The 25,289-nt window shown below is 43.6% G+C and overlaps 1 protein-coding gene across 1 annotated transcript; it reads right to left on the reverse strand.

The window, feature by feature from the left end:
- On the reverse strand, positions 1 to 22,473 carry KLHDC1 (kelch domain containing 1). Its single transcript, XM_083438743.1, has 14 exons — positions 22,374 to 22,473; positions 20,739 to 21,226; positions 17,499 to 17,569; positions 15,732 to 15,849; positions 14,752 to 14,870; positions 14,053 to 14,131; positions 13,849 to 13,932; positions 13,044 to 13,127; positions 12,385 to 12,443; positions 10,665 to 10,777; positions 9,389 to 9,461; positions 4,824 to 4,908; positions 4,262 to 4,314; positions 1 to 2,552 (listed from the first exon to the last, which is right to left on the reverse strand). Exons 2-14 carry the CDS (start codon positions 20,868 to 20,870, stop codon positions 2,378 to 2,380), a joined length of 1,245 nt encoding a protein of 414 aa, XP_083294869.1. The 5' UTR covers positions 20,871 to 21,226; positions 22,374 to 22,473; the 3' UTR covers positions 1 to 2,377.
- Between the last annotated feature and the right edge of the window lie 2,816 nt (positions 22,474 to 25,289).

Below are 25,289 nucleotides of genomic sequence, written 5' to 3' on the forward strand. Positions count from 1 at the left end.
TCAGAATTCCATGTTTTTATTGCGAGAGAGAAAATTTCAGTCTTCTGCAGATATTGTAAAACACACATGAAAACATAATAAGGCAATAAAGGCACTTTTCTTTGGAACTGATTCTGAACACAATTTCAATATGAAAAACTTGCGGATACTTCCCTGTCAAAGTTTCCTAGCTCAGGTATGGTATAATCATCAATGTTGCTACTGAAGTTCAGAGTCAAGTTCCTCATCAGGATTTGACCTTTTAAGTAGCACCATTGTTATTTGCAAGGTTATCTGGAAGTCCATAGAATTCTCACACCAATCCTAAACACATCATGTAGAGGTTCCATTAAAATAAACGACCATCACTTCAAAATACTGTCGCAATCCACTGAAGTTTTCCTGCTCATGTGTGGGAGATGCTCCCATTCGTTCTGCAGAAGCCTTGTGCAGAACATCCCAGTGGATTGCATTTTAATGCTTGAGGCGTATGGCACTCATGAGTATCCTGCATGTGCTGGGGGGGGGGGCGGACCAGAAATCAAGAACTGAAGGCTCCTGTGCAGCGTTCTCCAATGCCGTAATTTCCATATCTGGTCAGATCAGTTCTAATAATGCAATAAAGGGTTCTCATCCTACTAGGCTAGTTTTGCCAACTTTTCTTTAGGATGGACTCCTTTTGTGTTTGAACAGCTGTGCAACAAGCAGAGATTCAGAGGAAACTAAGTCGTTACTTCACCTGCACATCAGAAAAGCTTTGTCTGAATCTCAGCTTGTTAAAGGCACAGAACTTCCACAGACAGGTTTGCAGCCTTAACCCAAACATCTGCCAGGATGATCATTAAAAATACTTCAAGAGAAATATTTGTGACATCTTAATTTGCTCCAAGACGGCTTCATCCGTCAATGCCAAGTGCGACATTTTACCTAGAAGGGAGCAGAACTGGAGTGAATCTCATGACGAAAGGTAGATAAAAAGTCACTTGCTACCTACAATGCGTTCAAAGTACGTCATGCCATTGTTCCACGACAAAGGTTGGCATTAATGGCTTCACTAAACTGCTGCATCTATTCAAGTGCTTGAACCACCCGATTCCTCTGATTTTCAGTCATTCATATATTAGTCAAATATCTGAAACATAGCTCTATATTTGCTAAGTCACATACACGGTTTTGGGAGTTTAGCCCACATTCCTTATTTTAGCTTGTAGGTTCCGCACTAAGAACAAGGAAGAAAAGAACAGTTATATAAAATCTGCATCACCCCTTCCCTAACAGAAGCAAAACTGCTACGGTGGGATTCGGGTAACAAGTCCCATTAGCACAAAGATTTCCACTTGCGCAATGGGCTCCTCACACTCCAGGTTTGAGGGAGAGAGTAGGCAAGGGATTGCAAGGGAAATGCATGTGCTGGTGGAATGATCAGAAGAAGGTGATGCTGAATTCCTCCCCTAGTATCAAAAATATCCCTAAAGAGATATATGGCTTAAATGTGATACTGAGTTATTAAGCAGCATATCATGGTATGACTCCACCTCCTCCTAATCTCCTCATACCATGTGTGCTTAGTTATTACTGCAACCAGCCTGAAGGCAACTCAAAGTAGATGTATAAACAAAAAGATTCCCCCCCAAGATTTTTGCTCAAAATGGCAAGTGAGTAAAAGTATTCAGAGTAAGATTCTATTCAAAACGTAACAGCAAAATGGTAACAACAGGGTCCCTATTAGCTAAATACCTAAAACTGATAGGAAATTTGTATTTTATAAATACTTTACAATAAATAACAAAAAAAAAAACAGCTAAGTTGAATACAAACCTTACACATTGTGGTCTGCGTAACATTTTTAAAATTGTGATTATTTACAGTCCATCAATGTTTATTGCAACAGTAAAACTTTGCTCAGTAAAAACATTTAACACAAAAGTGCAACTTTAAAGTGTTTCTATAAAATAGTGTCAATACCCGGCCCATGCAACTTTCAACCAAGTTTTTTATAGTGCTGTCGAAAGAAGAGTGTTTTGCGGCTTCAGATGTATTAAAGAAATCCCCCTCTTCAGACAATGGCCAAAGTGTAGCAATACACAGGAATATGACCAAATAAAGCTTTGAATGTCTGAAGCCTCATTAACTTATTTAGCTTTAATAATAATAAATGGCTCAACTAGCTTTATGAACTGGCTCAGTAAACCCAAGAAAGTTGCTATTAACCTCCAGAGCCCCTAAGTGGAGCTGTTATTACATCGGTAGACTCTGCTCCTACTCCTTATGCACCAGCACATCAGAGTGCCTTTCACCCGATCTGACCCAACCTTAGAAATTCAGCCCAGTCAACAGTAACATTTCAAAATGATCTCCGAGAAGGGTCTGTGCACTGTATATTCATGAAGAATGGTTGCTAAGAGACATTAATTTGCCCCTGTGCTGCTGCTTCGGCTTTTCTTTCTTGACGATGGCTAACGGCAGCCCAAAAAGTTATTTTATCCATAGCTTCCTCCAAAAGTCTAGATGGTAACCAGGATAGTTGGTTCTCCAAGAGGGCAGCATTTTTACCAATGCAGTCAAGGCTCAGTCTGAAAGAGATAATGCCAGATTACAAAGTTTTGCAGGTTAAACATTAAACTATATAGAAGAAAACAGTTTTATCCATGTACCGTATTTTTCGCTCGGTAAGACGCACCTTTCCCCTCCTAAAAAGTAAGGGGAAATGGGTGTGTGTGTCTTATGGAGCAAATGCAGGCAGGAGGCTCTGCTAAGTGCTCCCTTTAAAGAGCCACGTGAAGCGTGTGTGCAGTTCTTGGGGGCTTTTCCCCCGAGGAGGGCTGCCCTTCTCCCTCCTGGGGAAAAGCCCCCAAGAGCTGCACACACGCTCTTTAAAGGGAGCACAGCTCTTGGGGGAGCCTTCCTCCTGCTGGCTTCTGGCTTAGCTGCGCACAGCCTCTCTCAGACAGCGGAAGCCTTCATTCTGCTGCCCGGGAGAGGCTGCTCGCGACTATCCCATAAGCCAGGACAGCAAGAGGCTATCCCAGAAGCCAGATCCCTCTTTATGTTCTGGCTTCTGGGATTCAGAATATTTTTTTCTTGTTTTCCTCCTCCAAAAACTAGGTGCGTCTTATGGTCTGGTGCGTCTTATAGAGCGAAAAATACGGTAAGTATCTAGGTATTCTCATCTCAACTATGAATTTACCAGGTGGCTTTAGGCAAGTTAATATGGCTTAGTTGAAATATCATGCCAAACTGGTTTGTGCTAACTGCAGTTAAGACTCCACACCATGATTTGGACGTTCAACATTAAACCATGACTCAGAGCAGCTTTTGTCTTCCATCTGTTCAGCTTTGCAAGTTTGCTCCCATCTACCATACATGGTGCATTAGCTTCCTGTGGTGGAGTAAGGGCCAGGACTGTGTTTTCAAGGGTTTGATAACTGAAAACCACAGCCCACATCAACTGTGGTTTGCAAACCAGCTTCAAATAGAGGCTTGATATCATAGTTTGACAGCGTTTCACACACCATGGTTCGTAACCGACATTGGGTCAGATACAAAGATAGACAGGCCATGGTTTGGAGCCGACGACTGAAATGCTGTCGCAACCTCAGCCCTGGCCCCTTACCTGCAATATGGGGACTAAAGTGATTAATTCAACGCTGTGCTAAGGTGATCCTTCTGTCAGCTTGTCTGATGGAATGATCCCCCTTCCCCCTGTCCACTGTTCCTGACATCCACCCACACTAAGCCAATTTGGAGTGTGGGAGAGTGAAGAGGTGGTGGAAGCAGCCCTATTACACAAGGCTTCTGCTGACGGGACTCATCGGCTGCGTCTCACCCATAACGCTGACCTATTTAAAGTGATGTTGCAAGGATTATCAAGTGAATGGAAAAGGCTTTGGACTCTTCAAAGTCACACACTGTTTTGTATGTGGTTTCAAGTTTGAGGTTAACAGATGCGCAACTGAAATAACACTCGGATTTCTGAAATCCACAGAATGTAACTGTCGTTTCTCACGAACCAAAATTCTGCAGGGGATACCCCCTCTTCCCTTTCTTGTCAGGGAATGCTTGAAATCCTTACACTGTGTGTGGAGCATTCCCTGACTTTCTGAACAGCCCCTGCATGGGTACAGCTTAGTGTGTGTCAGTGGCCCTGCATGTGCTCTGAAGCCGCTATGTCGGGATAGTTACCGCTTAACATTTTGGAATATACAGTTGCTTTTAGACAGTGTTGAACTCAACTAGGCTCATGGCTTTATAATATTGTTATCTGAGTAATTTCTCAGCTCACCTGAGAAGTGAGTATGGTTGTGTCTGGAAAATCAATAAATCGCTGCAGTGTCCCTAAGCAAGAACAACAAAAAATTCAAATATTTATGAGTTACTTTGCAACAAAGGTACTTATAGCAATGCACAACAATAAAACATTGCATTAAAATATATGCAATTAAAAAATAACATAAAATCAACAATACCAACGTGCGGCAGAAACAGTTAAAAACCCCCAGCAAAACTGGGTAAGGAAGAACAACTAAATATTTTAATAAGGTATTTAAAAACATTGGGCTAAGCCAACAAAGCAGTTCTGATAATACAAGGATTTCAATTTGTGAAATGGAACATCCTCACCCTCAAGCACCCCCCAGGCGTGCCCCCCCCAAATCTGCTCTGGAGGGTTGTGGGAGCCCTAGAAGAGATTTAGGGGTGCATAGGGAAAGGAGAGGGAGGAGTAGTTCAGGAAGGATCAAAACGCCTCTCCTGTGATCTGATTCTGTTTACCTAAATTCTCTCCATAAAAATATTTTTTAATTTCAGCACAATGGTGACATTTAGCACGTGTTCTATTTACTGACCGTGTCCATGAAATGCAAGTCATCTTTACTTCCTCCAAAGACCATCACTTCACCTTCTTTACCAAGACAAGCTGTATGCCACAATCTAGAAGTATATTATAGGGAGAATCAATACTCAAATAACTGGGCATTTTAAAAAAGTTTTCAGGTAGCTATCCTAGGCTTTTAGTGCATTTTGTAGGGCAGCTTACACCAACCTGGTGCCGTCTAGATGTTTTGAATTACAACTCCCATCAGCCTCAGCTGTCATCTGGAAGGTATCAGGATGGCAAAAGCTATTGTAGCACTCTCCCCCTTTAATCCCTACTGCATAGTAAATAGATTTATTTGAATGGAGCTGTCTCTCAGCTCTTGAACTAACTAACTAGTCCACTCAAATGGATTCTAAAAACATTTGAATTCATTAGACACAAATCAAGAACTTTTACTACTTACCATGAGTGGGCTTACTTTTTTTGTCAAACACAACTGTTTAATAATCATTTAACAATTCCAATTCTTAAAATGATGCTATCATAAAACCCAGCAAGATAGATTTAAATATGAGGAATGCAACCAAAATAGTTCTCTTGTGAGTGCAGATTTAAAAAGTACCTTTAGCAAACACAATTAAAAATGGCTCCTGTGATATAGAGGGACTTGATTTGAGAGTAGGTATGGCCATGGCAACGATTTAAAAACTGGGCCGTAGGAAATAAATCTTTCTTTCTTATAGCTCTTGGCCTTCACTCAAAATCATAGGGTGAAACCTAGGCACGGATTCTTGAACTTGCTTATTCTGAAGTGCATAATTTGAGAGTTGGAGAAACATCTCTGGGACAAAGAAAGCACCTTTCCTCTCTCACCTGTCTCAATTAAAAGGAATCTGACAAGCACGGAGATGGAATTTGTTACCTTAAAAACACACTTATGAAAAAAGGTACAAGAAGAGCTTGGTAATTTAGTTTAGATACCAGCTTTCCACAGCTAGAGTGAGCTGCTAAGTTCAGTTTCTCCTCACCCCACCCCTGATATGTCACTGAGGTCAAAGGAACAAAGGGTCTTTAATCTCTCATCCCTCTGTTGCATCTTCCAAGAGTTGGAGCTTTCTGAATGTTAATGGTTTACAAAATTATGCTAAAGGGAGTAAGTTTTCTTTTTGCACATGCTAGTGCAAAATAAACAAATGGGTATGCATGGATACACAGCAGTTCAAAATAGGACCAATTCATATAGGTTTGTAAAGAGAGCTTCACTGCCCTGAGCTGAATTTTCATTCAAGAATTAACAGACTTGAGTATAACTCACTGAGGTCAACAGGATTGCAGAATTTGCCCCCTTTTGTTTATTTAACTATTGCAAAAATATGCGCAAGATGACTCGGTACTAAATAGCACTTCTTACTTCATTAATTTCAGCAATTATGCACTGTTCTCCTTACACTAAACTGTATCCCACCTGTTCTCTTCCTCATACCTGTTGATAGGTCTGCCTCTGTCTTATCTGCATTAGGAAAACTCTGGCCTGGACTGGATCATCGCAGAACACTGGAAAGCCTTTCCTGCCTTGACTCTGTGCCTTGACTCCTAGCTTGAAACCTGAAGCTTTTTTCTACAGACTGATAGGTTTATGTCCTCTCACAGCTGCTCTAACTTAGTACCTAGACATTCTAATAAAGCATGTTATTCGCATCACATATCAGCTAGATTAACGTCACCTTTTAAAATAAACCCTCCACCTAGAATTATAGTACTGAGTTATAACTGAATTCTACAAAGTATTCTTTGCAACTGTCAGGGAGGGTATCTTTTATTCAGAAATAAGTACTTATCAGCAAGGGCCAATATAGCAACAGGAGTGGCAGCTGAGTCCACACTATGAAAAAAAGAATGAAGTCTAGCCCAGCAGATGTGCTAAAGCACAACCAAGAGAAGGCCAGGCTGTGAAATCACTCTGATCCTTAGCATATTTACCTTTACAGAAGGGTGAGCTCAAACACAGATGCTTATCAGCTTATAGGCTGTCATGTAAGGTGATAACTTGGAACAGGCATCACAGAGTGACACCACAGACAGAGACATGGACATCCATCCCAACACAGTATTTTTTAAATGGATGCATTCATGTATTCATCTTCATATATTCATGAAGTGTTAAAAAGTGATAGTTTGGGTGTTTATCTATTTAGCAAAATAATTTTTACACCACTCTTCAACTATATTCGCTCCCCCTCTCAAACTCCGCCCCCCCAAAAAATCAATTAAAATGTAAAGGAAGGAAGGAAGGAAGGTCGGTCAAAGCCCACAAAATCATAAAAGCAGCATAAAGCAGTCAGCAGGTTTTTGGAAGCCATTCACCTTGCCCCAGATATCACATACATTTCCTGATCGCCTATACCATGGTTGGGAGAATGGGACTGCCCCACAGACACAAGCACTCCTCCCTCCCTTCTGGGCCTAGCCATGAGGCATCAGTATGTCTGCACCACTGCTAATGCTACTATTGCAATCATGGTTAACAGGAGGGTAGCAAACCCTATGTTGAGCTAACCACAGTTAACAATAGTATCAGCTCACTCAGACCCTGCAGCTTGGTTCATTCCAAAAAGGGAAGAGCGTGTGTGTTATGGGAGAAGAGAGGAAGGAAGGAGAGCACAAGGCTGCTGAGTTCTCCGAATAATGATGGTTAGGAGAACAAGAATGTTATGTCTACACTGAGACACAGAGTGAGAGTTCAAACTACCAAAATGACAAGTTGTTTACAAGCGTGTGTGATTGCAGTCTTGGGTCCTGTTGGCTTCAAACTATTGTTCTGAGGCCAACTTTCTCGGGATTAAAACCTTTACTTAAAAATCTTAGCAGAAACGCAAATGCGCTTTGTTTAACGTTTGATTCCCTGGAGAGGGCCACTACCTGCTGGTAGTTTCCAGTTAGCAGCTAGTTTTACAAGAGGCTCCTTTGACTGGGAAGGGGAAGCTGACAGGCCCACCTCCCCAAAGGGGGCGGACAGACCTTCCACAGAGCTCTCTTGCCTCCAAAGTATTCCTCAGGAGAGTAGATTTGGCCATGGGGCCAACAGTTACTGATCCCTGCCCAATACTGCATGGAGATGAAAGGGCACAAAGGGAAGACCCTTTCTTAGAAGGGTCTGTGTATATTTTTCATATTCCTAGCGGCTTGACTGCAGTTCAAGCTAAGGACAAACCCACTACATCTGCATTTCATGGTGGAGGAGGAGAAAAATCTCACTCTGATTTCAATCTAATTTTATATAAAATTGCTTTAATACGAGAAGATCTGAGTATCAAAATATGTTATGGTTAGTGTGTGCTGCTGTGCAGTCTACCGAAAACGTTGGGGGTGGAGACTTCGTTAGAATGGAGGGGGAAGATGATAGTTTGGCTCAGTTTGAATCAGCTTCTATCTACTGTAGAGACTAGCTGTGGTGTGGGAGTGTAATTGCATCCCCCTTGGTGGCGCCTGTTCAGTCTTCAGTCTGCAGTGATATATTTGCACAGGGCCTGCACAGCTAAAGTTAACATGCAGGCCCTCTGAAAACATGCATATCAAGAATGTTTTGTTATAGTGCAACCTACACCCACACAAATAAATAGAAGGTGCGGATGAAATCTCACTCCCTGGCCCATGTAGATATATTCATTTGAATCAGGGCTTTAAGGCCGCCATCCCAATCACATGAACCAGGCAAGCAATTTCTCCTGAAGTCAATGTGACTTTCTTCCAAATAAATGTGTTAGGGTGGAAGTCAAATAAAATTCAAATAAATGTCCATTAGGTGCATGATTATGTGAAATTAATCAAATATTATTTCTTCACAATCTATACTGATACCTTTTTACTATCACCTGGAAAATTATATTACTGGCTCAGACAGAGATATAGGATAAAGTTAACTGAAAATGTGCACAATTCATTTTGGGGTTTTTTCAAAGATACCTAGTTGGATTCTATGACCTATGATGAGATTTCCACTTGTCTAACAGGGCTTTCCGGCCTCCACCCTCCCATTCCAGAAGCTCAGGGGACCCTATAGGGCAACATCTGATGTGAACAGAACTTCTGCCTGAACAGAAGTTTATACTTGTACTTGGCATCACTGGAGATCCAAGCCTATGCTCCAATGTTGAACATAACATAACAATTTATTCATACTTTCTTCAATTCCAGAAAAAGGTGACTAGTTTATTATACCCAGAGGCATGCCTAGGAGCCCTTAAACCACTGGAATGTAATGTATTGGCCCCCTGCCCCCCCCCAAAAAACAACACTTTACTGCAATAGCCACATTAGAAATGACTACATTTTATGTGACCCAACTGCTCAAAGCGTCCGGAGTGAAGGCAAGGCAAGGAGGAAGAGCAAAAGAATTAGCATGCATTTGTGCCATAGCGCGAAAAGCTTCTCCTATGTTTGATTTCACCACGACAGTGGAGGCAAGTCACCACACACACCTACATCATACACTCCACAGTCTGATAGGTGATTTTTGCACGCCCCTCCCCCCGGGCCTGCGCCCCTGGTTGGGGGCTGGTTTCACCAACCCCCAGGTAACGCCTCTGATTGTACCTCGGTATGCTCTTTGGTAAGTATGTAAGTTGTTGCCATTTGTTTGCTGCGACATCGTAAATCCAACCATCACCTGAAAATAAAGATGCGTAATTACTGCTATTTATTTTGTTTAAACACACACAACTTGATAATAAGAGAGCATTTAAGTTATGCAATATATTACGTTTCGTGTTTAAACATGAAATAAATGATACTGAATATGAAAAACTAGGGCAACTGTGGACAGGACCCAAGGAGCTTGTACTAACCCTATGGGCTTTTGACACCCTCCTCCTACAGAACACTGGACTTTAGTGCCGTATCAGAACTTCCTGCTTTTAAAATTCCCTTCCGTTACAAAAGTGGTGGCAAGGAGGGATGTTGTAACTTGAAGCCTCCTTGGGCATAGACTTGACTAGTTACATGGTTCTATGGACTGGGACCACTCTATGTTTCACAAGCATTCAGCATCTCTGCTTGGGCTGCTGCGCAAGTCCTCTTCTTTTCACCACTTTTCCCTTCTGTCTGTTGTGACAGGCCGCAGACTAGGCTGCACATTTCAGACTTCTGCTACAGAGGTAGACAATAAAATAGTCTTGGGAGGCAGAGGTACCATTTTAAAGCCCAGATATCTTCAAAAGGCCTATTGGCTGGAGATGGAAAGTACCCAGAACTAAAGCAGCTTTGTTAGAAGGAAAGGTGCTCCGAGAGTCTCTTTGGTCTGAAGACCTGGATAAAACTGCTTTCAATAAATAATAATAAAAATTTATCCTATGTCTGTTTAGTTAGAAGTAAGTTCTGCAGATAAATAGATTTACCCCTAAGTAACTGCAGCCGATGAGTTACAGTGCTGTTTTTTAAAATGCCAAGTCTGAAACTAAAAACTAAAGGAACAATTTTTTAAAACATTCTGACACTGATTTTACCTTCAGCTGGCTGCAGTTCTTTGACTTATAAAGAAAGCCACAGCAGTTTCCTTCTGAAACATGAAATCTGCTAGACTTTGATAAAAGATGGATTGAAATATTATCTTTAAGTTTACTTGTAGTCAGATTTGGAGCAGAGGGACAGGAGGCAGGATGGTGGCAAGTCCTTCAAGCATCATGTATCCAGAGTTTTTTTGTTGCTATTGTGCCAGCAATTCATTGACAAACAAGTTTTTAATTTATCTTAGTGTTATAGTTTGTTAATCACACAAATCATTCAGTTGTAACTTGCTTCCTTCTTAGCACCGTGTACTCAATAATTTTGAGTAAATAAAATGAAAGCAATCAATTAATATCAAACTACTTACTTAAGGGTACATTGTCTGAACTCAGCCCACCAAACAGGAAAAGTTTACTATCTGTTACAGATGTCAACGTATGCCATGATCTGTCTCCTGGTTTTTCTCCATTTGTGCAAATTCTAGAAAAAGCAAGCAAAAAACAAAAGGCCTACATATTTCAAGAAACAAACAAAATAATTATTGGGTGGGCAGTTTAGCATCTTTCAGGTGGGGGAAACAACTATTTTGCGAAGTCAGCATTCACGTCAGGTGATTTGCTTACAGGCAGCTTGCTTACTGCACCACTGCCAATGAGAGTCCTTCCCATGGGTAAGGCTCTATTTTTCAAGTCTTTTTGCTCTTGGGAATCTCCTGTTGGGACATTCTTAAAGGTAAAGGTAAAGGGACCCCTGACCCTTAGGTCCAGTCGTGGCCGACTCTGGGGTCGCGGCGCTTATCTCGCTTTACTGGTCAAGGGAGCCGGCGTACAGCTTCCGGGTCATGTGGCCAGCATGACTAAGCCGCTTCTGGCGAACCAGAGCAGCGCACGGAAACACTGTTTACCTTCCCACTGGAGTGGTACCTATTTATCTACTTGCACTTTGACGTGCTTTTGAACTGCTAGGTTGGCAGGAGCTGGGACCGAGCAACGGGAGCTCACCCCGTCGTGGGGATTCGAACTGCCGACCTTCTGATCGGCAAGTCCTAGGCTCTGTGGTTTAACCCACAGCGCCATCCGCGTCCCATTGGGACATTCTTAGGATCCATGAAAATCCCAAGATCTGCCTGGGGACTCTCCTTGTCTTTCAAAACCAGGAATCCATAGCTGCCAAGGAGGGAGGCTCCTAACAGAGGCACTATCTGATACTGGTAAGAAGGGGACTATGGACCCTGTTCTCCCTAGAGGCTTGGCATGTGTAATAAATATGGTAATAAATTCATTGGGTCTGAGGCCCAAAACAATAAATACTACTAATTTAACGTCAAACAAAAAATTTAAAGGAGGGACAGCTAATGGAATCTGTCCTTATAGAATTCCTTCCTTCCTTCTTTTACAAAATAATGTTTTCCCAGTCTGAGAACACGCATAAGATTGGATAAACGTACTTCAAAGATATGTCAAACTGAGATTTCCACACAATCCAAATAAATGTTCCCCATAACCATATTGCTGTTTACCACCCTAAAACAATTATCTAAAAAGGGCATCGTTGTTATTTTAAGAATAACAAATAGTAGTTTTAGCTCAAGCTTCCCCCCCAAAAGAAAACCAAAGGGGGGAAAAAGTAATGATGGGAGTAAAAGGTAAGGTAAAGGGACCCCTGACCATTATGTCCAGTTGTGACCAACTCTGCGGTTGCGGCGCTTATCTCGCTTTACTGGCCAAGGGAGCCGGCGTACGGCTTCCGGGTCATGTGGCCAGCATGACTACGCCGCTTCTGGCGAACCAGAGCAGCGCACGGAAACGCCGTTTACCTTCCCGCCAGAGTGGTACCTATTTATCTACTTGCACTTTGACGTGCTTTCGAACTGCTAGGTTGGCAGGAGCAGGGACAGAGCAACGGGAGCTCACCCTGTGGCGGGGATTCGAACCACCGACCTTCTGATCGGCAAGTCCTAAGCTCTGTGGTTTAGCCCACAGCGCCACCCGCATCCCAAATGATGGGAGTATTCAGTACTAAATATACAAATACATTGAACATGAATTGTAACATACAACAGAGCTATGACACGAGGAAAAACTTACTTTCCTGACCAAACCCAGGTATCCAAATTCAAATAATGTAAATCATTCATTCTTTTTTGCTGTTAAAATAAAAAAAGTTTAATTAAGAAAATACGACAATACAGCCTTTCACAATGATTTTCAAAGGAAAACCAAGTAATAGATTCTGTCTGAGAACTCCTCAAATGGGCAAATTGTAGCTGTTTCAAGACAGATTGTGTTCTTTATGGATTAAGGCAATTTTTCCTGACCTGGTAACCTCCAGATGTTCTGAACTACAACTCCCATGAGCTCCACCCAGCCAACATGAACAGTTTTCTGATTTCCCATCTAGCTCCCTCTCTCTAATGTAAGGCACAGTTCTGATAAATTACAAGCCAGAGTCATTTGTATTAGTACCTACTACAAGTATTTTCCTTAGAAGATATATTTTATATGAAATGTATATTTTGGGGAGCAGTATCTGTTGATTGCATTCAAGATGTCACTGACTATACAACCTGCCTTTGTAATTTTGGAACTGACTAACTTTTCTTTTTAAAAAGGAAAATAGGCTCCCTTTCCCTCACAGCAGGCCTCACTACTTATTTTTATTTCAAAGTTGAATGCTTTTGCCTTTCCAGCACTGACACGCTCCTTTCCCCGTTTTCTCATAGCGTGAACATAAAATCAGTACAAACCAAAACACGGCCTCCAAACACGTAACCTTTATTTCCTAGGACTGTACATGAATGTGCTGCTCGAGGCTGAGGTGGAACTCCGTTCTGCAAGCAAATACAAAAGAAGTACTGCTGTGATTCTTAGGACTGCTGTAATGCGTTTGAGCCAGGACTGCCTTTGAAGATGATTTAGAAACTTCAGTTGCTGCAGAACGAATTGACTGCCTACATTCTGGTATGGCCCGGAAAGTCAGAACACTCAAAATCAGTCCTGTCTGTGAGTTTCTGGGGCCAATTTAAAAATTGTTGGGGTAACCTAAATCGCTAAAAGTTTGGGATCAGGTTATTGGCTTCACCCATAAGATTTTTGCCTGCACATTAATATCTGCATTGAAGATCCTACATGGATATGGATATCTTACCACTGGTAAGATCAACAAGGTTGCCTAGCAGAAGAAGACAGGATGGGCACCCTGCCTAGGTTCACCTATGATGTCTCTTCTGTGGGGATTGCATTGGCTTCTTCAGTTCAGGCATTCAAACTGGCGTCAAAACCAGTTTGGTTCACTGCTGCCTTCTCCTAAGACGGCAATGGGTTTTTATTTCTTAGAAATACTTTAAAATGTTTGTGTTTGCAGATTTGTTTTTTACTATGGTAGGGCATTACCCTTAAAAGTTGCCTAGAAATACTTCGATAAATAAGTGATTCAGAATATTCATATCAATCCAAGAGCATAAGAAAAGATATGTGAGATTGTGTTTGGAAAGCCTCTCGAGGACAATGAAACATGAAAAACAACAAATCCGGAGTTCAAATAACACTTACTTTAATTTTTGGCTGATACCAAGTTTGTGTAGTTGTATCAAAAACATGAACGTCATTGTGCCATCCCCAGAATATCCGTTCTCCCTGAAAGAAAAACAAAGAAGTGAAACAGTAGGTTAAAGGGAATAAAAGACAATAAAACCACTGCTAATATTCCTTCCAACGCAGGGTCCTCTTTATTTGAAACTGTAACAGATCTCTTACCCAATATGCATCATGAACATCAAAACAGTCACTCAGCTCACTCTGCTTTCTACAGCCATAGCCACCAAAATAGATGAGCCTTTAAAAAAAAAAATCAGAATTAAAATTTACAAATTAATTCCTGCCATTAGATCTAAGAGGTCAGATGCCCTAATTTAATTCCTCTAGAGCAGCCTTCCCTAACCTGTTGCCTTCTACACCTTTTTGACTACAACTCACACATCTAGAAGGCAACAGGTTAGAGAAGGCAGCTCTAGAGTTCTTTAACATCTTCAATCATCTTGTTTCAATTCTTCTTGTGTGTGAAACCTTCCCACCCTCCAGTGTGCAAGGAACTACTGGAGCAAGGCATTTATGAGTAAAAGGACTTATCTGTGCTCCCAAAATGCAGATCAGTCAGCAGAGGAAAAACTCAAATATGCATTCGTATTTTAATCATCTAATATTTCTAAGTCAGTGAACCACTGTCATTTAACAAGGTTTTAATATTGCCTTGGGCTCTAATCCTATCCAGTATCATGCCTCACACATAATTTGCAGGCTGTCGACATCAGGACAATTCTCATTTTATAAGTGAAGGAACAGAAGCACAAGTGAATTAAGGGAAGACAAAGGTCATCAAGCCACACAGAATTACAGCCTGGTCTCTTCACCAGCTAATGCCACCTCCCCATTTGTGAAATCACCCATGACAATTACCTGTCTTTATACACCCAGCAGGCAAGTTTGTCACGTGGTGTAGGAGGCTGACCTTTAAAGTCTGTGATTTTTTTCCACAAATAGGTTCCATTTCTTGTTCGCAAATTAACATAATAGAGCTTAAAAGGAAATTAAGACACTTTCAACACACAGCAATATTCTGGGAAAAATGAAGTGCTAATTGGCAAAAGTGGTGTCTGGAGAGAACAACCAGTAATATTTAGTCCTTTATAGTTTTAATAGAAAAGGCTTAAATTCTTCCTCCACTTCCTCACTGCTAATAATGAGCAGCACTTCTCATTGCAGGGGGCTTCCGTATTCTAATTTTAATTGTTGAAAATCAGACTGTCCTTAACCTTTTCCACAACAGCAACATAAATTCCAAAGAAATAAAATGAAGCAGAAAGGCTTAACCTCTCAATTGATGTTTGGTCACAACTTCTGCTAAAATTAATTACGGTGATGCCCCATCATAAAGAGTTATAGAATCTAGTTACTCCACAGAATCTAGTCAAGATCAGTTCTAAACATCGGTGTCAAGCAGGGTCCCTCTGACATCAAAGGGCAGCTCTGCAGGCTTATATAAATTTTGAATGGCAGCATAACAAACAGGTAATCAAATTCACGTTGACATGAATGAGTTGCTGCCCTTCTTTTGGTAGCAGCATAAAATGCACAGATCTGCAGAACAAATTACACACACCCAATTAGGCTGCTTCTCAAACATAAGCCCCCACATCACATGGCAAACAATTATGGAAATTAGGAGGAGGGTTAAAAGATTTTGCGTGTGTGTGATAGGTTCTGCGGTTCAAATACTTGGAAATTCAAATACTAGCCTGTAACATCCGTGTGAAAATCAAATCAAAACAGAATGTTAAGATTTCTTGAACAGTTTAATTCTCACTACTATACTATTTCATGCTTAACAAGCCTGGTAATTCTATCCGAAAGTTTCTAAAAATAAAGGAACCCTTTACCCGATTGCTGTATCCTTTGTCGTCATATCCTCCAAAGATGTACAGCTTTCCATTAACAGACGCTCCGCAACTTCCAGACATGGATGGAGGCAATTCACCTTCCATCAGATGCATCGACCTGTAAATCAGCGAACATAAGAAATCCCATAATTTGGCCCACAGATTCAGGAGTAAATTCCTTCAGGAGCCCTCATGGGAAGCGATTCATGAATGAAATATGTAATAAAATACAGGTAGTAATTAGCGAAGCGTAGACTGAGGCTGGTTGGGCAGTGCCCCATTTGCCCTAATGGACCAGACTCCACTAGTGCCATCCCTAGACACAACCTACTATTGGCATGTTTCTCTGCATCAAGAGACAATGGAGTGTGCCTTTTGGGATGAAGTCAAACTGCTGCGTTAGGAGCATCAAAGTGACCTCCCTGGGGTGCAAGCCTTGGCAGTGTGTATGGAGGTCCTAGAATGGTCAGATGACAACAACAGCAGCAACAACAACAACAACAACAATAATAATTTTTATTTATACCCCGCCCACCCCAGCCAAGGCCAGGCTCAGGGCAGCTAACAAGCAATAATAAAAACAAGTTGAATGAAGACAACTTAAAAACAAGATTAAAATACAACATTAAAATATTGAAACATTAAACAACTCTGTCTCACAGGCCCTGCGGAAAGGAATCAGATCCTGCAGGGCCCTGGTCTCATGAGACAGAGCATTCCACCAGGCCGGGGCCAGTGTGGAAAAGGCCCTGGCTCTGGTTGAAGCTAGGGACAAGAGCCTTCTCTTCGCCTTGCTACGGTCCAAAGAAAAGCAGAGCAATACGTTCAGGCCAACTGACTTATGGACTCCTCTCCAGATTTGTATAAGGTTTACTCCTTAACCTTTTCTTCTCCTGAAGATATCCCACAAGGCAGCAGAGGTTTAGGGTCAGAGTTTTCCTTCTCTTAGATGGGCTACATTCCCATGCTGCTCCTCACTTCCCTCTACAGCAGGGGTCAGCAAACTTTTTCAGCAGGGGGCCGGTCCACTGTCCCTCAGACCATGTGGGGGGCCGGACTATATTTGGGGGGGGGGATGATGCAAGAGCCCCACGAGCCCCGGTGACTGCTTCCCTGTGTCTTGTGAGCGGCAGGGGCAGGCGACGATGAGCGGTGTGCAAACAAAGCCCGGCCCCCTTCCTCCTCTAGGCAGGGTGGGTAGAAGCCAGGAGGAGTGAGGGAAGGAGGAGGCGCTGCTGCCGCCATCATGAGAGGGAGAGGGAAAGAAACGTGCATGCTGGCGATCCACACGGTGATTCCCAGACCATCTGCGGGCCGGATCCAGAAGGCAATTGGGCCTGATCCGGCCCGTGGACCTTAGTTTGCTGACCCATGCTCTACACTACAGCGTATGCAGAAACCGCCTTCTTGACTATTGGACCCACGGTTGATCTTGTCTGCTCAATCTGCAAGAGCCTGCCTTTTCATGCAGAGGAAGTCCCTCACCCATCAGCTACCCTCACCCGTTTTGGCCGGCCTGTCAAAGCCACTCCTGGGGTGTGTCCACTGTCACATGCTGAAAGCCTCCAGGACTGGTCACAGCAATACAATAAAAAGGAAGGAGAAACACTGATGCCTATTTTCCAGCACATATTATGCAGAAAGTCCATGAAAATCCATGGGATTTACTTTTACCCAGGGAATTTAGGATCGTGCCTTTTGAAACAGTAATGAAGGCTTGTGATATAAAGGCCTTGTTAAAAGTTGTCAGTAAATAATATGACTTACCATAATCCACTGTCAATTTCATAGATCCACAGCTCATCGTTAGGTAAGTAAACCTCGTTTTCTTCAATTGACTAACCAAAATAAGAAAGAAAATCACAGGCATACAAATGTTTCATCAGGGTCACTGGACATCTTCTTTTTAATAACAAGCTACTTTTCATTTCAAATTATAGCTTCTCATCAAGTGATTTGGATTGTGGAAGCTGTGCTGTAATAATACACACTCATGGAATTATCTTCCTGTATATAGGAGTTTTGCTAGCTACCTGAGATGCACTCTGCTCAGAGTTCCACCAAGGTCTCTTGGGAAATTAAATTAAGTCTGGTTCAGCAGCAAATGGGAAGCAGGGAAATCGAGGCACTTGAGAGCAGTACATGTGAAAAGGATCTAGGAGTCTTGGTTGACCACAAACTTGACATGAGCCAACAGTGTGACGCGGCAGCTAAAAAAGCCAATGCAATTCTGGGCTGCATCAATAGGAGTATAGCATCTAGATCAAGGGAAGTAATAGTGCCACTGTATTCTGCTCTGGTCAGACCTCACCTGGAGTACTGTGTCCAGTTCTGGGCACCACAGTTCAAGAAGGACACTGACAAACTGGAACGTGTCCAGAGGAGGGCAACCAAAATGGTCAAAAGCCTGGAAACGATGCCTTATGAGGAACGGCTAAGGGAGCTGGGCATGTTTAGCCTGGAGAAGAGGAGGTTAAGGGGTGATATGATAGCCATGTTCAAATATATAAAAGGATGTCACATAGAGGAAGGAGAAAGGTTGTTTTCTGCTGCTCCAGAGAAGCGGACACGGAGCAATGGATCCAAACTACAAGAAAGAAGATTCCACCTAAACATTAGGAAGAACTTCCTGACAGTAAGAGCTGTTCGACAGTGGAATTTGCTGCCAAGGAGTGGGGTGGAGTCTCCTTCTTTGGAGGTCTTTAAGCAGAGGCTTGACAACCATATGTCAGGAGTGCTCTGATGGTGTTTCCTGCTTGGCAGGGGGTTGGACTCAATGGCCCTTGTGATCTCTTCCAACTCTATGATTCTATGAAAAGCATTGTTAAAAGCAATGTAATAAAGAAATACCTATTTTGAAAAGTTGCTCATCGTGAAAAGTATTAGTGGTGATCAAGACTTTCGGGAAGTATTAGGCATTAAAACCAGCCACCATAAACGGGAATATTTAACGCCTAATCTCATGGCACAATGCAATCAGGATTCTGGAGCTAGAGAGGTGGAGACTATGCCACTCATGTGGAATTATTATTTTGTACTAAAATCATTGTAAGATCTTTGTGCCTGAACAAAGGCAGGGAAAGGCAGATTAGCCATAGCACGGCACAACCTTCTCCAGTACTCCCGTAGATCTCAGCAAAAGGTCAGCCACTGCTCTTTCTGCACTGCTGTTCTGTGATCATTTTAGTTGCACACAAATGGCATATTTGGGAGGATGTGCACGTGTGATATCCATGCGGAACCAAGAACTGTATTTGTGAAACTGAAATGGCATCCCTCCAGTTTGCTAGCAAAGCCAGAGGAGAGAAATCACACCCAGAATCATCCAGCTAATGGCACTGTAAATAATGATTTGAACTATGAAGTTTTGCATATGAGAAGTGGTGGTTGCTGCCAGAGGTCCCTGGCTAATGCTCCTGTGACTTCCTGCAACTGGTATTCAGAAGCATGGAGGCAGAGCACAGTTATCAAGATGTCCAATCCTCTTCTAAAGCCACCCAGGACCATCTGGGCTATGAATCCTGGAACACTTGCACCCATGCCATGTAGGCATGTTTGTGCTGGCTGGGGCTGACAAGGTAGGACAGTGGTACCTTGGTTCTCAGACATAATCCATTCCAGAAGCCTGTTCCAAAACCAAAGCGTTCCAAAACCAAGGTGCGCTTCCCCATAGAAAGTAATGCAAAATGGATTCATCCTTTCCAGACTTTAAAAAACAACCCCTATAACATCAATTTAACATGAATTTTATTATCTAACGAGACCACGGATCCATAAAATGAAAGCAATAAACAATGTACTGCAGTCACACAATCAATCAATCAGTAGCTGAACTGGGTTCCACACAGTCACAAAACAAAAAAAGAGAGCCGCAAAAACAAAAATGCAAAATAAATAGCAAAAACAGATAGACGTCAGCATAACACTAAAAACGGAAGTGTGGCACTCAAAACAGAAGCTTAAAACTCAAATCATCAGCGTAACACTCAAAACGGAGTACTTTTGGCTTCCAAAAAAGGTTCGCAAACCGGAACACTTCTGGGTTTGCTGGGTTTGGGTTCCAAGTTGTTTGAGTACCAAGGTGTTTGAGAACCAAGGTAGCACTGTAGCCCAAAACATCTGGAGGGCATCGGGTTGGGGAAGGCCACCCAACAAGGCTGGGACCAGTTGACCTGCAAGGTCGCCTCACTCCATAATTGCCCACCCAGCAGCTTCAATCGACAGAACTGGCACTGTTACAGGTGCCCCGTGAGATCTGTTCCACATTTGTAAGAATTTGATTTTTTCATGGGGCTTTGGGACTCCCTGCCTATTGATATCAAGCAGGGGTACCACTACACTGCACTTCTAAAGCCTGCTAAAATCATTATTTACTCAAGCCTGCCAGATGTTGTATTCGAGTTTTCATGTTTTAAGATGACTGTCATTCCAGTTTTCTGAAAGCTTTTAACCAGCGTTAACTTTCCTTGCTGACAATTTTACAGTTTTATTAATATATTTTGTAAACCGCTTTGAGGTTTTGTGTCGTCGTCCCCCCCCCCACAACCAAGCGGTGTTTGAATCTTATGAAATGAAACGTTATTGGCGAAAGAGTGCGAGTGGCAGGGAACCAAGTCGCCCGTTTATTTATTTATTTATTTTATTATTATTTTTTTGCCCTTTTATTTATTGAATTTATACACCGCTCTATAACAGAAGGTCTCCTCAGGGCAGGGGGCGGGAAAATAGGCCGGCCGCCGCGCCTCGAAAAACCAGCGACCAATAGGCGACGTCGCCTAGGTAAACGACGGCCCCTCTCTCCAATCCCGCTTCACCTCTACCTCCAAAGCCCCACCCCTCCGGGGCCTCTCGCCCTGTTATGCTTTCCCGCCCATTTTCCTCTCCTCAGCGAGCGCCCGAGTGGGCAGAGCCAGCGCCCCGTCTCCTCACGAAATGTTTTGTCGCCGGCCGCCCGGAGCCTCCCGCCGCCGCCCCGCTTCTCCGCCGCCTCCCTCGCCTCTTCCTTACCACGTATCCCCCCCACACGTAGAGGCAGCCGCCGTCCACCACGGCGCAGTGCCCGCTCCGCTCCTCGGCCACGGAGAACTCCTGAAGCGGTGGGGAAGCGGCGGCAGGAGGAGGCGCCGCCGCCGCCGCCATCTTGACGCGGGGTGAAATGGCAGGCTGCCGTCGCCTCGCGTCGTCCCCTCAGCAACCGCGCGACGCCCGGCCGCTCGGAACGCGGGCCTGGCTCGGGAGCGCGGCGCCGTTGGCCTTGGGGAAGGGAGCCGTCGCGGAGCCGCCGCTTCTTCCGCCGCCGCCGCCGCCTCCTCTCTCCCTTGGCGCGGATGCGCAGGACTCGCCTCGCGCCAACCGCCCCGAGAGCCGTTTGAAGGCGGAATACGCCGGGGAGGGCGGGGGAAGAGAAGAAGAATAAATATCAATAAACTGACGGGCTGGTGTCTTCGTTATTGTCTATTCGTCAAACGGCGCTGTGATAAGGAAAATCCCACGTCCTTGTGTAGCCTTATGAGGCTTTGCCCTCGGGTGGGAAAAATACTGCGCCTGGGAAAGGGAAGTGGGAGTCAACAGACACTCAAGGAATAGTTTCGGAGAAAAAGGTTTTTATTTCTACCATCCATGAACTGGTAGAAGGAGCAAGTGTGATAAGTCACAAAAAGCATGCACGAAGTTCACAATCATGTTCACAATAGGAGTATAGCATCTAGATCAAGGAAAGTAAGAGTGCCACTGTATTCTGCTCTGGTCAGACCTCACCTGGAGTACTGTGTCCAGTTCTGGGCACCACAGTTCAAGAAGGACACTGACAAACTGGAACGTGTCCAGAGGAGGGCAACCAAAATGGTCAAAGGCCTGGAAACTATGCCTTATGAGGAACGGCTAAGGGAGCTGGACATGTTTAGCCTGGAGAAGAGGAGGTTAAGGGGTGATATGATAGCCATGTTCAAATATATAAAAGGATGTCACATAGAGGAGGGAGAAAGGTTGTTTTCTGCTGCTCCAGAGAAGCGGACACGGAGCAATGGATCCAAACTACAGGAAAGAAGATTCCACCTAAACATTAGGAAGAACTTCCTGACAGTAAGAGCTGTTTGACAGTGGAATTTGCTGCCAAGGAGTGTGGTGGAGTCTCCTTCTTTGGAGGTCTTTAAGCAGAGGCTTGACAACCATATGTCAGGAGTGGTCTGATGGTGTTTCCTGCTTGGCAGGGGGTTGGACTCGATGGCCCTTGTGCTCTCTTCCAATTCTATGATTCTGTGTGCACAAGCATATATATCTCTTTCCAGTTCCCTCCTCCTTTCTCCTCCCTCAGGAGTTCCTCTGAGCATGAACAGAAAGCTGTCTTGGGACTATTGTGGACTCTTGGCACCTTTCCCAGGAAAGGGGTTTTCAGCATGTTCAGATATGTTTCAGTCTCTTGTTCTGGCATGGTTCCCGGACAGAAAGCAAGTTGCCATGTGGTTCTTTAGCAAGGCCAGAAGGCAGGAGAAAGGCCTGAGAAACAATGGACTGTTCTCTACCTTTGTTACAGCAGAGTGGAATGTTTCTGATGCTTAGCTGCTGAAAAAATGATTTTGAAAAGCTTTGAGCCTGCTTTTGGGGGGGGGGACTTCGGGCCTAGGTGAGGTCACCTGTCCTCACCTTCACTTGAAAAGGAAAACGAAATGGCCTCTGGCGCGACCTCCCTGGAAATCCCGGCGCCATGGGGTCACCTCATCTGAAAAAGGGCATCGCGAGGTTGGGAATGTTGGCTATTTGCAGCTTGCTGGGGAGACCACACATTACAAGGAACTCAAAAATAACTTTTAAAAGGTTTTAATAACAAAAGCAAAAACTCCTTTTACACTCAATATATCAACAAACATGACCCAACCACCAAACCATCCCCCAGGGTACTGAGAGAGCTAGGTGCTGCTCTTTATATACTACAGTGGTACCTTGGGTTACATACAGTTCAGGTTACAGACTCCGATAAACCCAGAAATATTGCTTCAGGTTAAGAACTTTGCTTCAGGATAAGAACAGAAATCGTGCTCCGGTGGTGCGGCAGCAGCAGGAGGTCCCATTGGCTAAAGTGGTACTTCAGGTTAAGAACAGTTTCAGGTTAAGAACGGACCTCTGGAACAAATTAAGTACTTAACCCGAGGTACCACTGTAACTTCTTAATTTCTTTTTTAAGTAAGCAGTATATCATCATCAAACCTTTATTGGCATCACATACAAACATTCAGAATAAATAGGCCAGTGTGATCTCGTTGCCATTTCAACAGTACAGTCATTTGCCAAAGGGAAGAAGAGGCGAGCAATCTATTTCAAAGCAGTATATAAATCTTGTTAAATAAATAACCCAGTGCCCAGTAAGGGTTCCTCGTCATCCTGGGGAAAAGTGGAAGGGTTCTGTCTTGGACAGGTTGTTCAATGTCTTTATAAATGACTTGGATGAAGGGAGTTAAGCGGATGCTCATCCTTTGGCGATCACTCAAAGCCGAGTAAAATTGTCTTCCATGAGTCTGTAAGTGACCATGGAGGCCAATTCTGGATCCACACGTCCTTCCACAGTGGGGACATTGGTTTCCAGGCGGGGATGGATCACGGTGAGGGTTTGCCAAGTGTGCCTTCCTCTTAGCACATTTCGTCCTGAGGATGCTCATCCAATTTGCAGATGACACCGAACTGGGAGAGGTAGCTAATGCCGCAAAAGACAGAATCAGAATTCAAAATGAGAACAGATCGGAGAACCTGGCGCAAGCTAACAAAATGAATTTCAATAGGGACAAATGTCAGGTTCTGCACTTAGGCAGGAAAAACCCGGTGCACAAATATAGGATGGGGGACACCTGTCTTACTAGCAGTACAGTGGTACCTCTGGTTGTGAATGGGATCTGTTCCGGAGCCCCGTTCGCAACTTGAGTACGCAACCTGCATCTGCGTGAGTCGCGATTCGTCACTTTTGCGCGTGTGCGTGCCATCATTTTGAGCATCTGCGTATGTGCGAGTGGTGAAATCCAGAAGTAACCCTTTCCGGTACTTCCAGGCCGCCGCGGGATGCAGCCTGAAAAGATTTAACCTGAAGCAAATGTAACAGGAGGTATGACTGTACATGTGAAAAGGATCTAGGAGTCTTGGTGGACCACAAGATGAACAGTGTGTCAACAGTGTGATGCAGCAGCAAAAAAATAGCTAACGCTATTCTAGGCTGCATCAACAGAAGTTTAGTGTCCAGATCAAGGGAAGTAATAGTCCCATTCTATTCTGCCTTAGTCAGACCACACCTGGAATACTGCGTCCAATTCTGGGCACCACAATTTGAGAAGGATGTTGACAAGCTGCAACATGTGCAGAGGAGGGCGGTTAAGATGATCAAGGGTCTGGAAACCAAGCCTTGGGGGCAGTGCTTTTTTGGGGGGGATGCACGGGTACATACACCCCGTGCTAAACAAGCTAAAGCTTAGGGCTCCACTCTCTTGGGGGGCCCAAAAAAATTTTAAAGCAAAAAAACCCCTGGATGTACATTTGCAAAATATAAGATAAAAGCATAAAATAAAACCCACATACAGCAACAGAAGACATCTGAAGGCAGTCCTGTTCAGGGAAGTTTTTGATGTGTGACATTTTAATGTATTTTTAATCTTTGTTGGAAGACGCCCAGAGTGGCTGGGGAAACCCAGCCAGATGGGCGGGGTACAAATAATAAATTATTATTATTAACAGTGGCAAATGGCTTTAGAGACATATTAGGTCCATAAATTACCATACAGCATTTACTCAATACAAAAAAATAATGACAATTTGTTGTTGGCAAAGGACAGCTGGACATATAAAGGGCCCCATTACCTTCAGTAGCTATGGGCCTCATCAACCCTAAATCGCCCTGCCCATACCCTAAACATTTTGTGAATCTTTGCACTTTTGTCTATTTACTGCATTTATTATAGACGAGTCCACGTTTCAAATGCTAGGAAAAGAAGTTCAAACTACACTGAGTAGCTATAAGCTTAACGTAAGTTTGTAAGGTGAATTAAAAACAGCAAGGTGGAGGTCATTTCTACACTGGATCTACATGTGAGTAAGTACTGCGTCATGATACTGTAATTTCTTACCAGTGATAAAACATTAAGAGTCTGTGATCTACTCCCAGTATAAAAAACTGGCAGTGATCTACGCATTGTCATTGGAGGGAGGAGGAGCATGCATGGGATGGGTGGATTGCTACCCCCCCCCCCAATTTTTTCTACACGATAAGGATCCCGCGATCTACCAAGATCAGCCGGGGATCTACCAGCAGATCGCGATCTACTGGTTGGACATCCCTGGTCTACACGGATTGACAGCTGCTCTCCAGAGTTTGGGGCAGGGGGCATTCCTAGCCCATCCTGAAGATGCTATTATGGTTTGTTCTGTCCCTGAGCTCTGCCCCTTCCCCATTCTCTTTTCCATGCAATCACATTCTCTTTTCAATATAGTCCAGGCATCCCCAAACTCGTTCCTCCAGCTGTTTTCAGACTACAACTCCCATCATCCCTAGCTAACAGGACCAGTGGTCAGGGATGATGGGAA

The sequence above is a fragment of the Podarcis tiliguerta genome (assembly GCF_965153285.1).
Source record: "Podarcis tiliguerta genome assembly, chromosome: 1".
In the NCBI taxonomy this organism is placed as follows: Eukaryota; Metazoa; Chordata; class Lepidosauria; order Squamata; family Lacertidae; genus Podarcis; species Podarcis tiliguerta.

Bases quoted from the DNA above. Each gene is read 5' to 3' on its own strand.
- KLHDC1 (XM_083438743.1), bottom strand. From the start codon at position 20,870: ATGGCGGCGGCGGCGGCGCCTCCTCCTGCCGCCGCTTCCCCACCGCTT. The intron at 15,850-17,498 runs GTAAGTCATATT...GCTGATTTACAG, and splicing joins GAAATTGACAGTGGATTATG to GTCGATGCATCTGATGGAAG. The intron at 4,315-4,823 runs GTCAGTAAATAG...GTTCTTGCTTAG, and splicing joins ACTTGCATTTCATGGACACG to GGACACTGCAGCGATTTATT.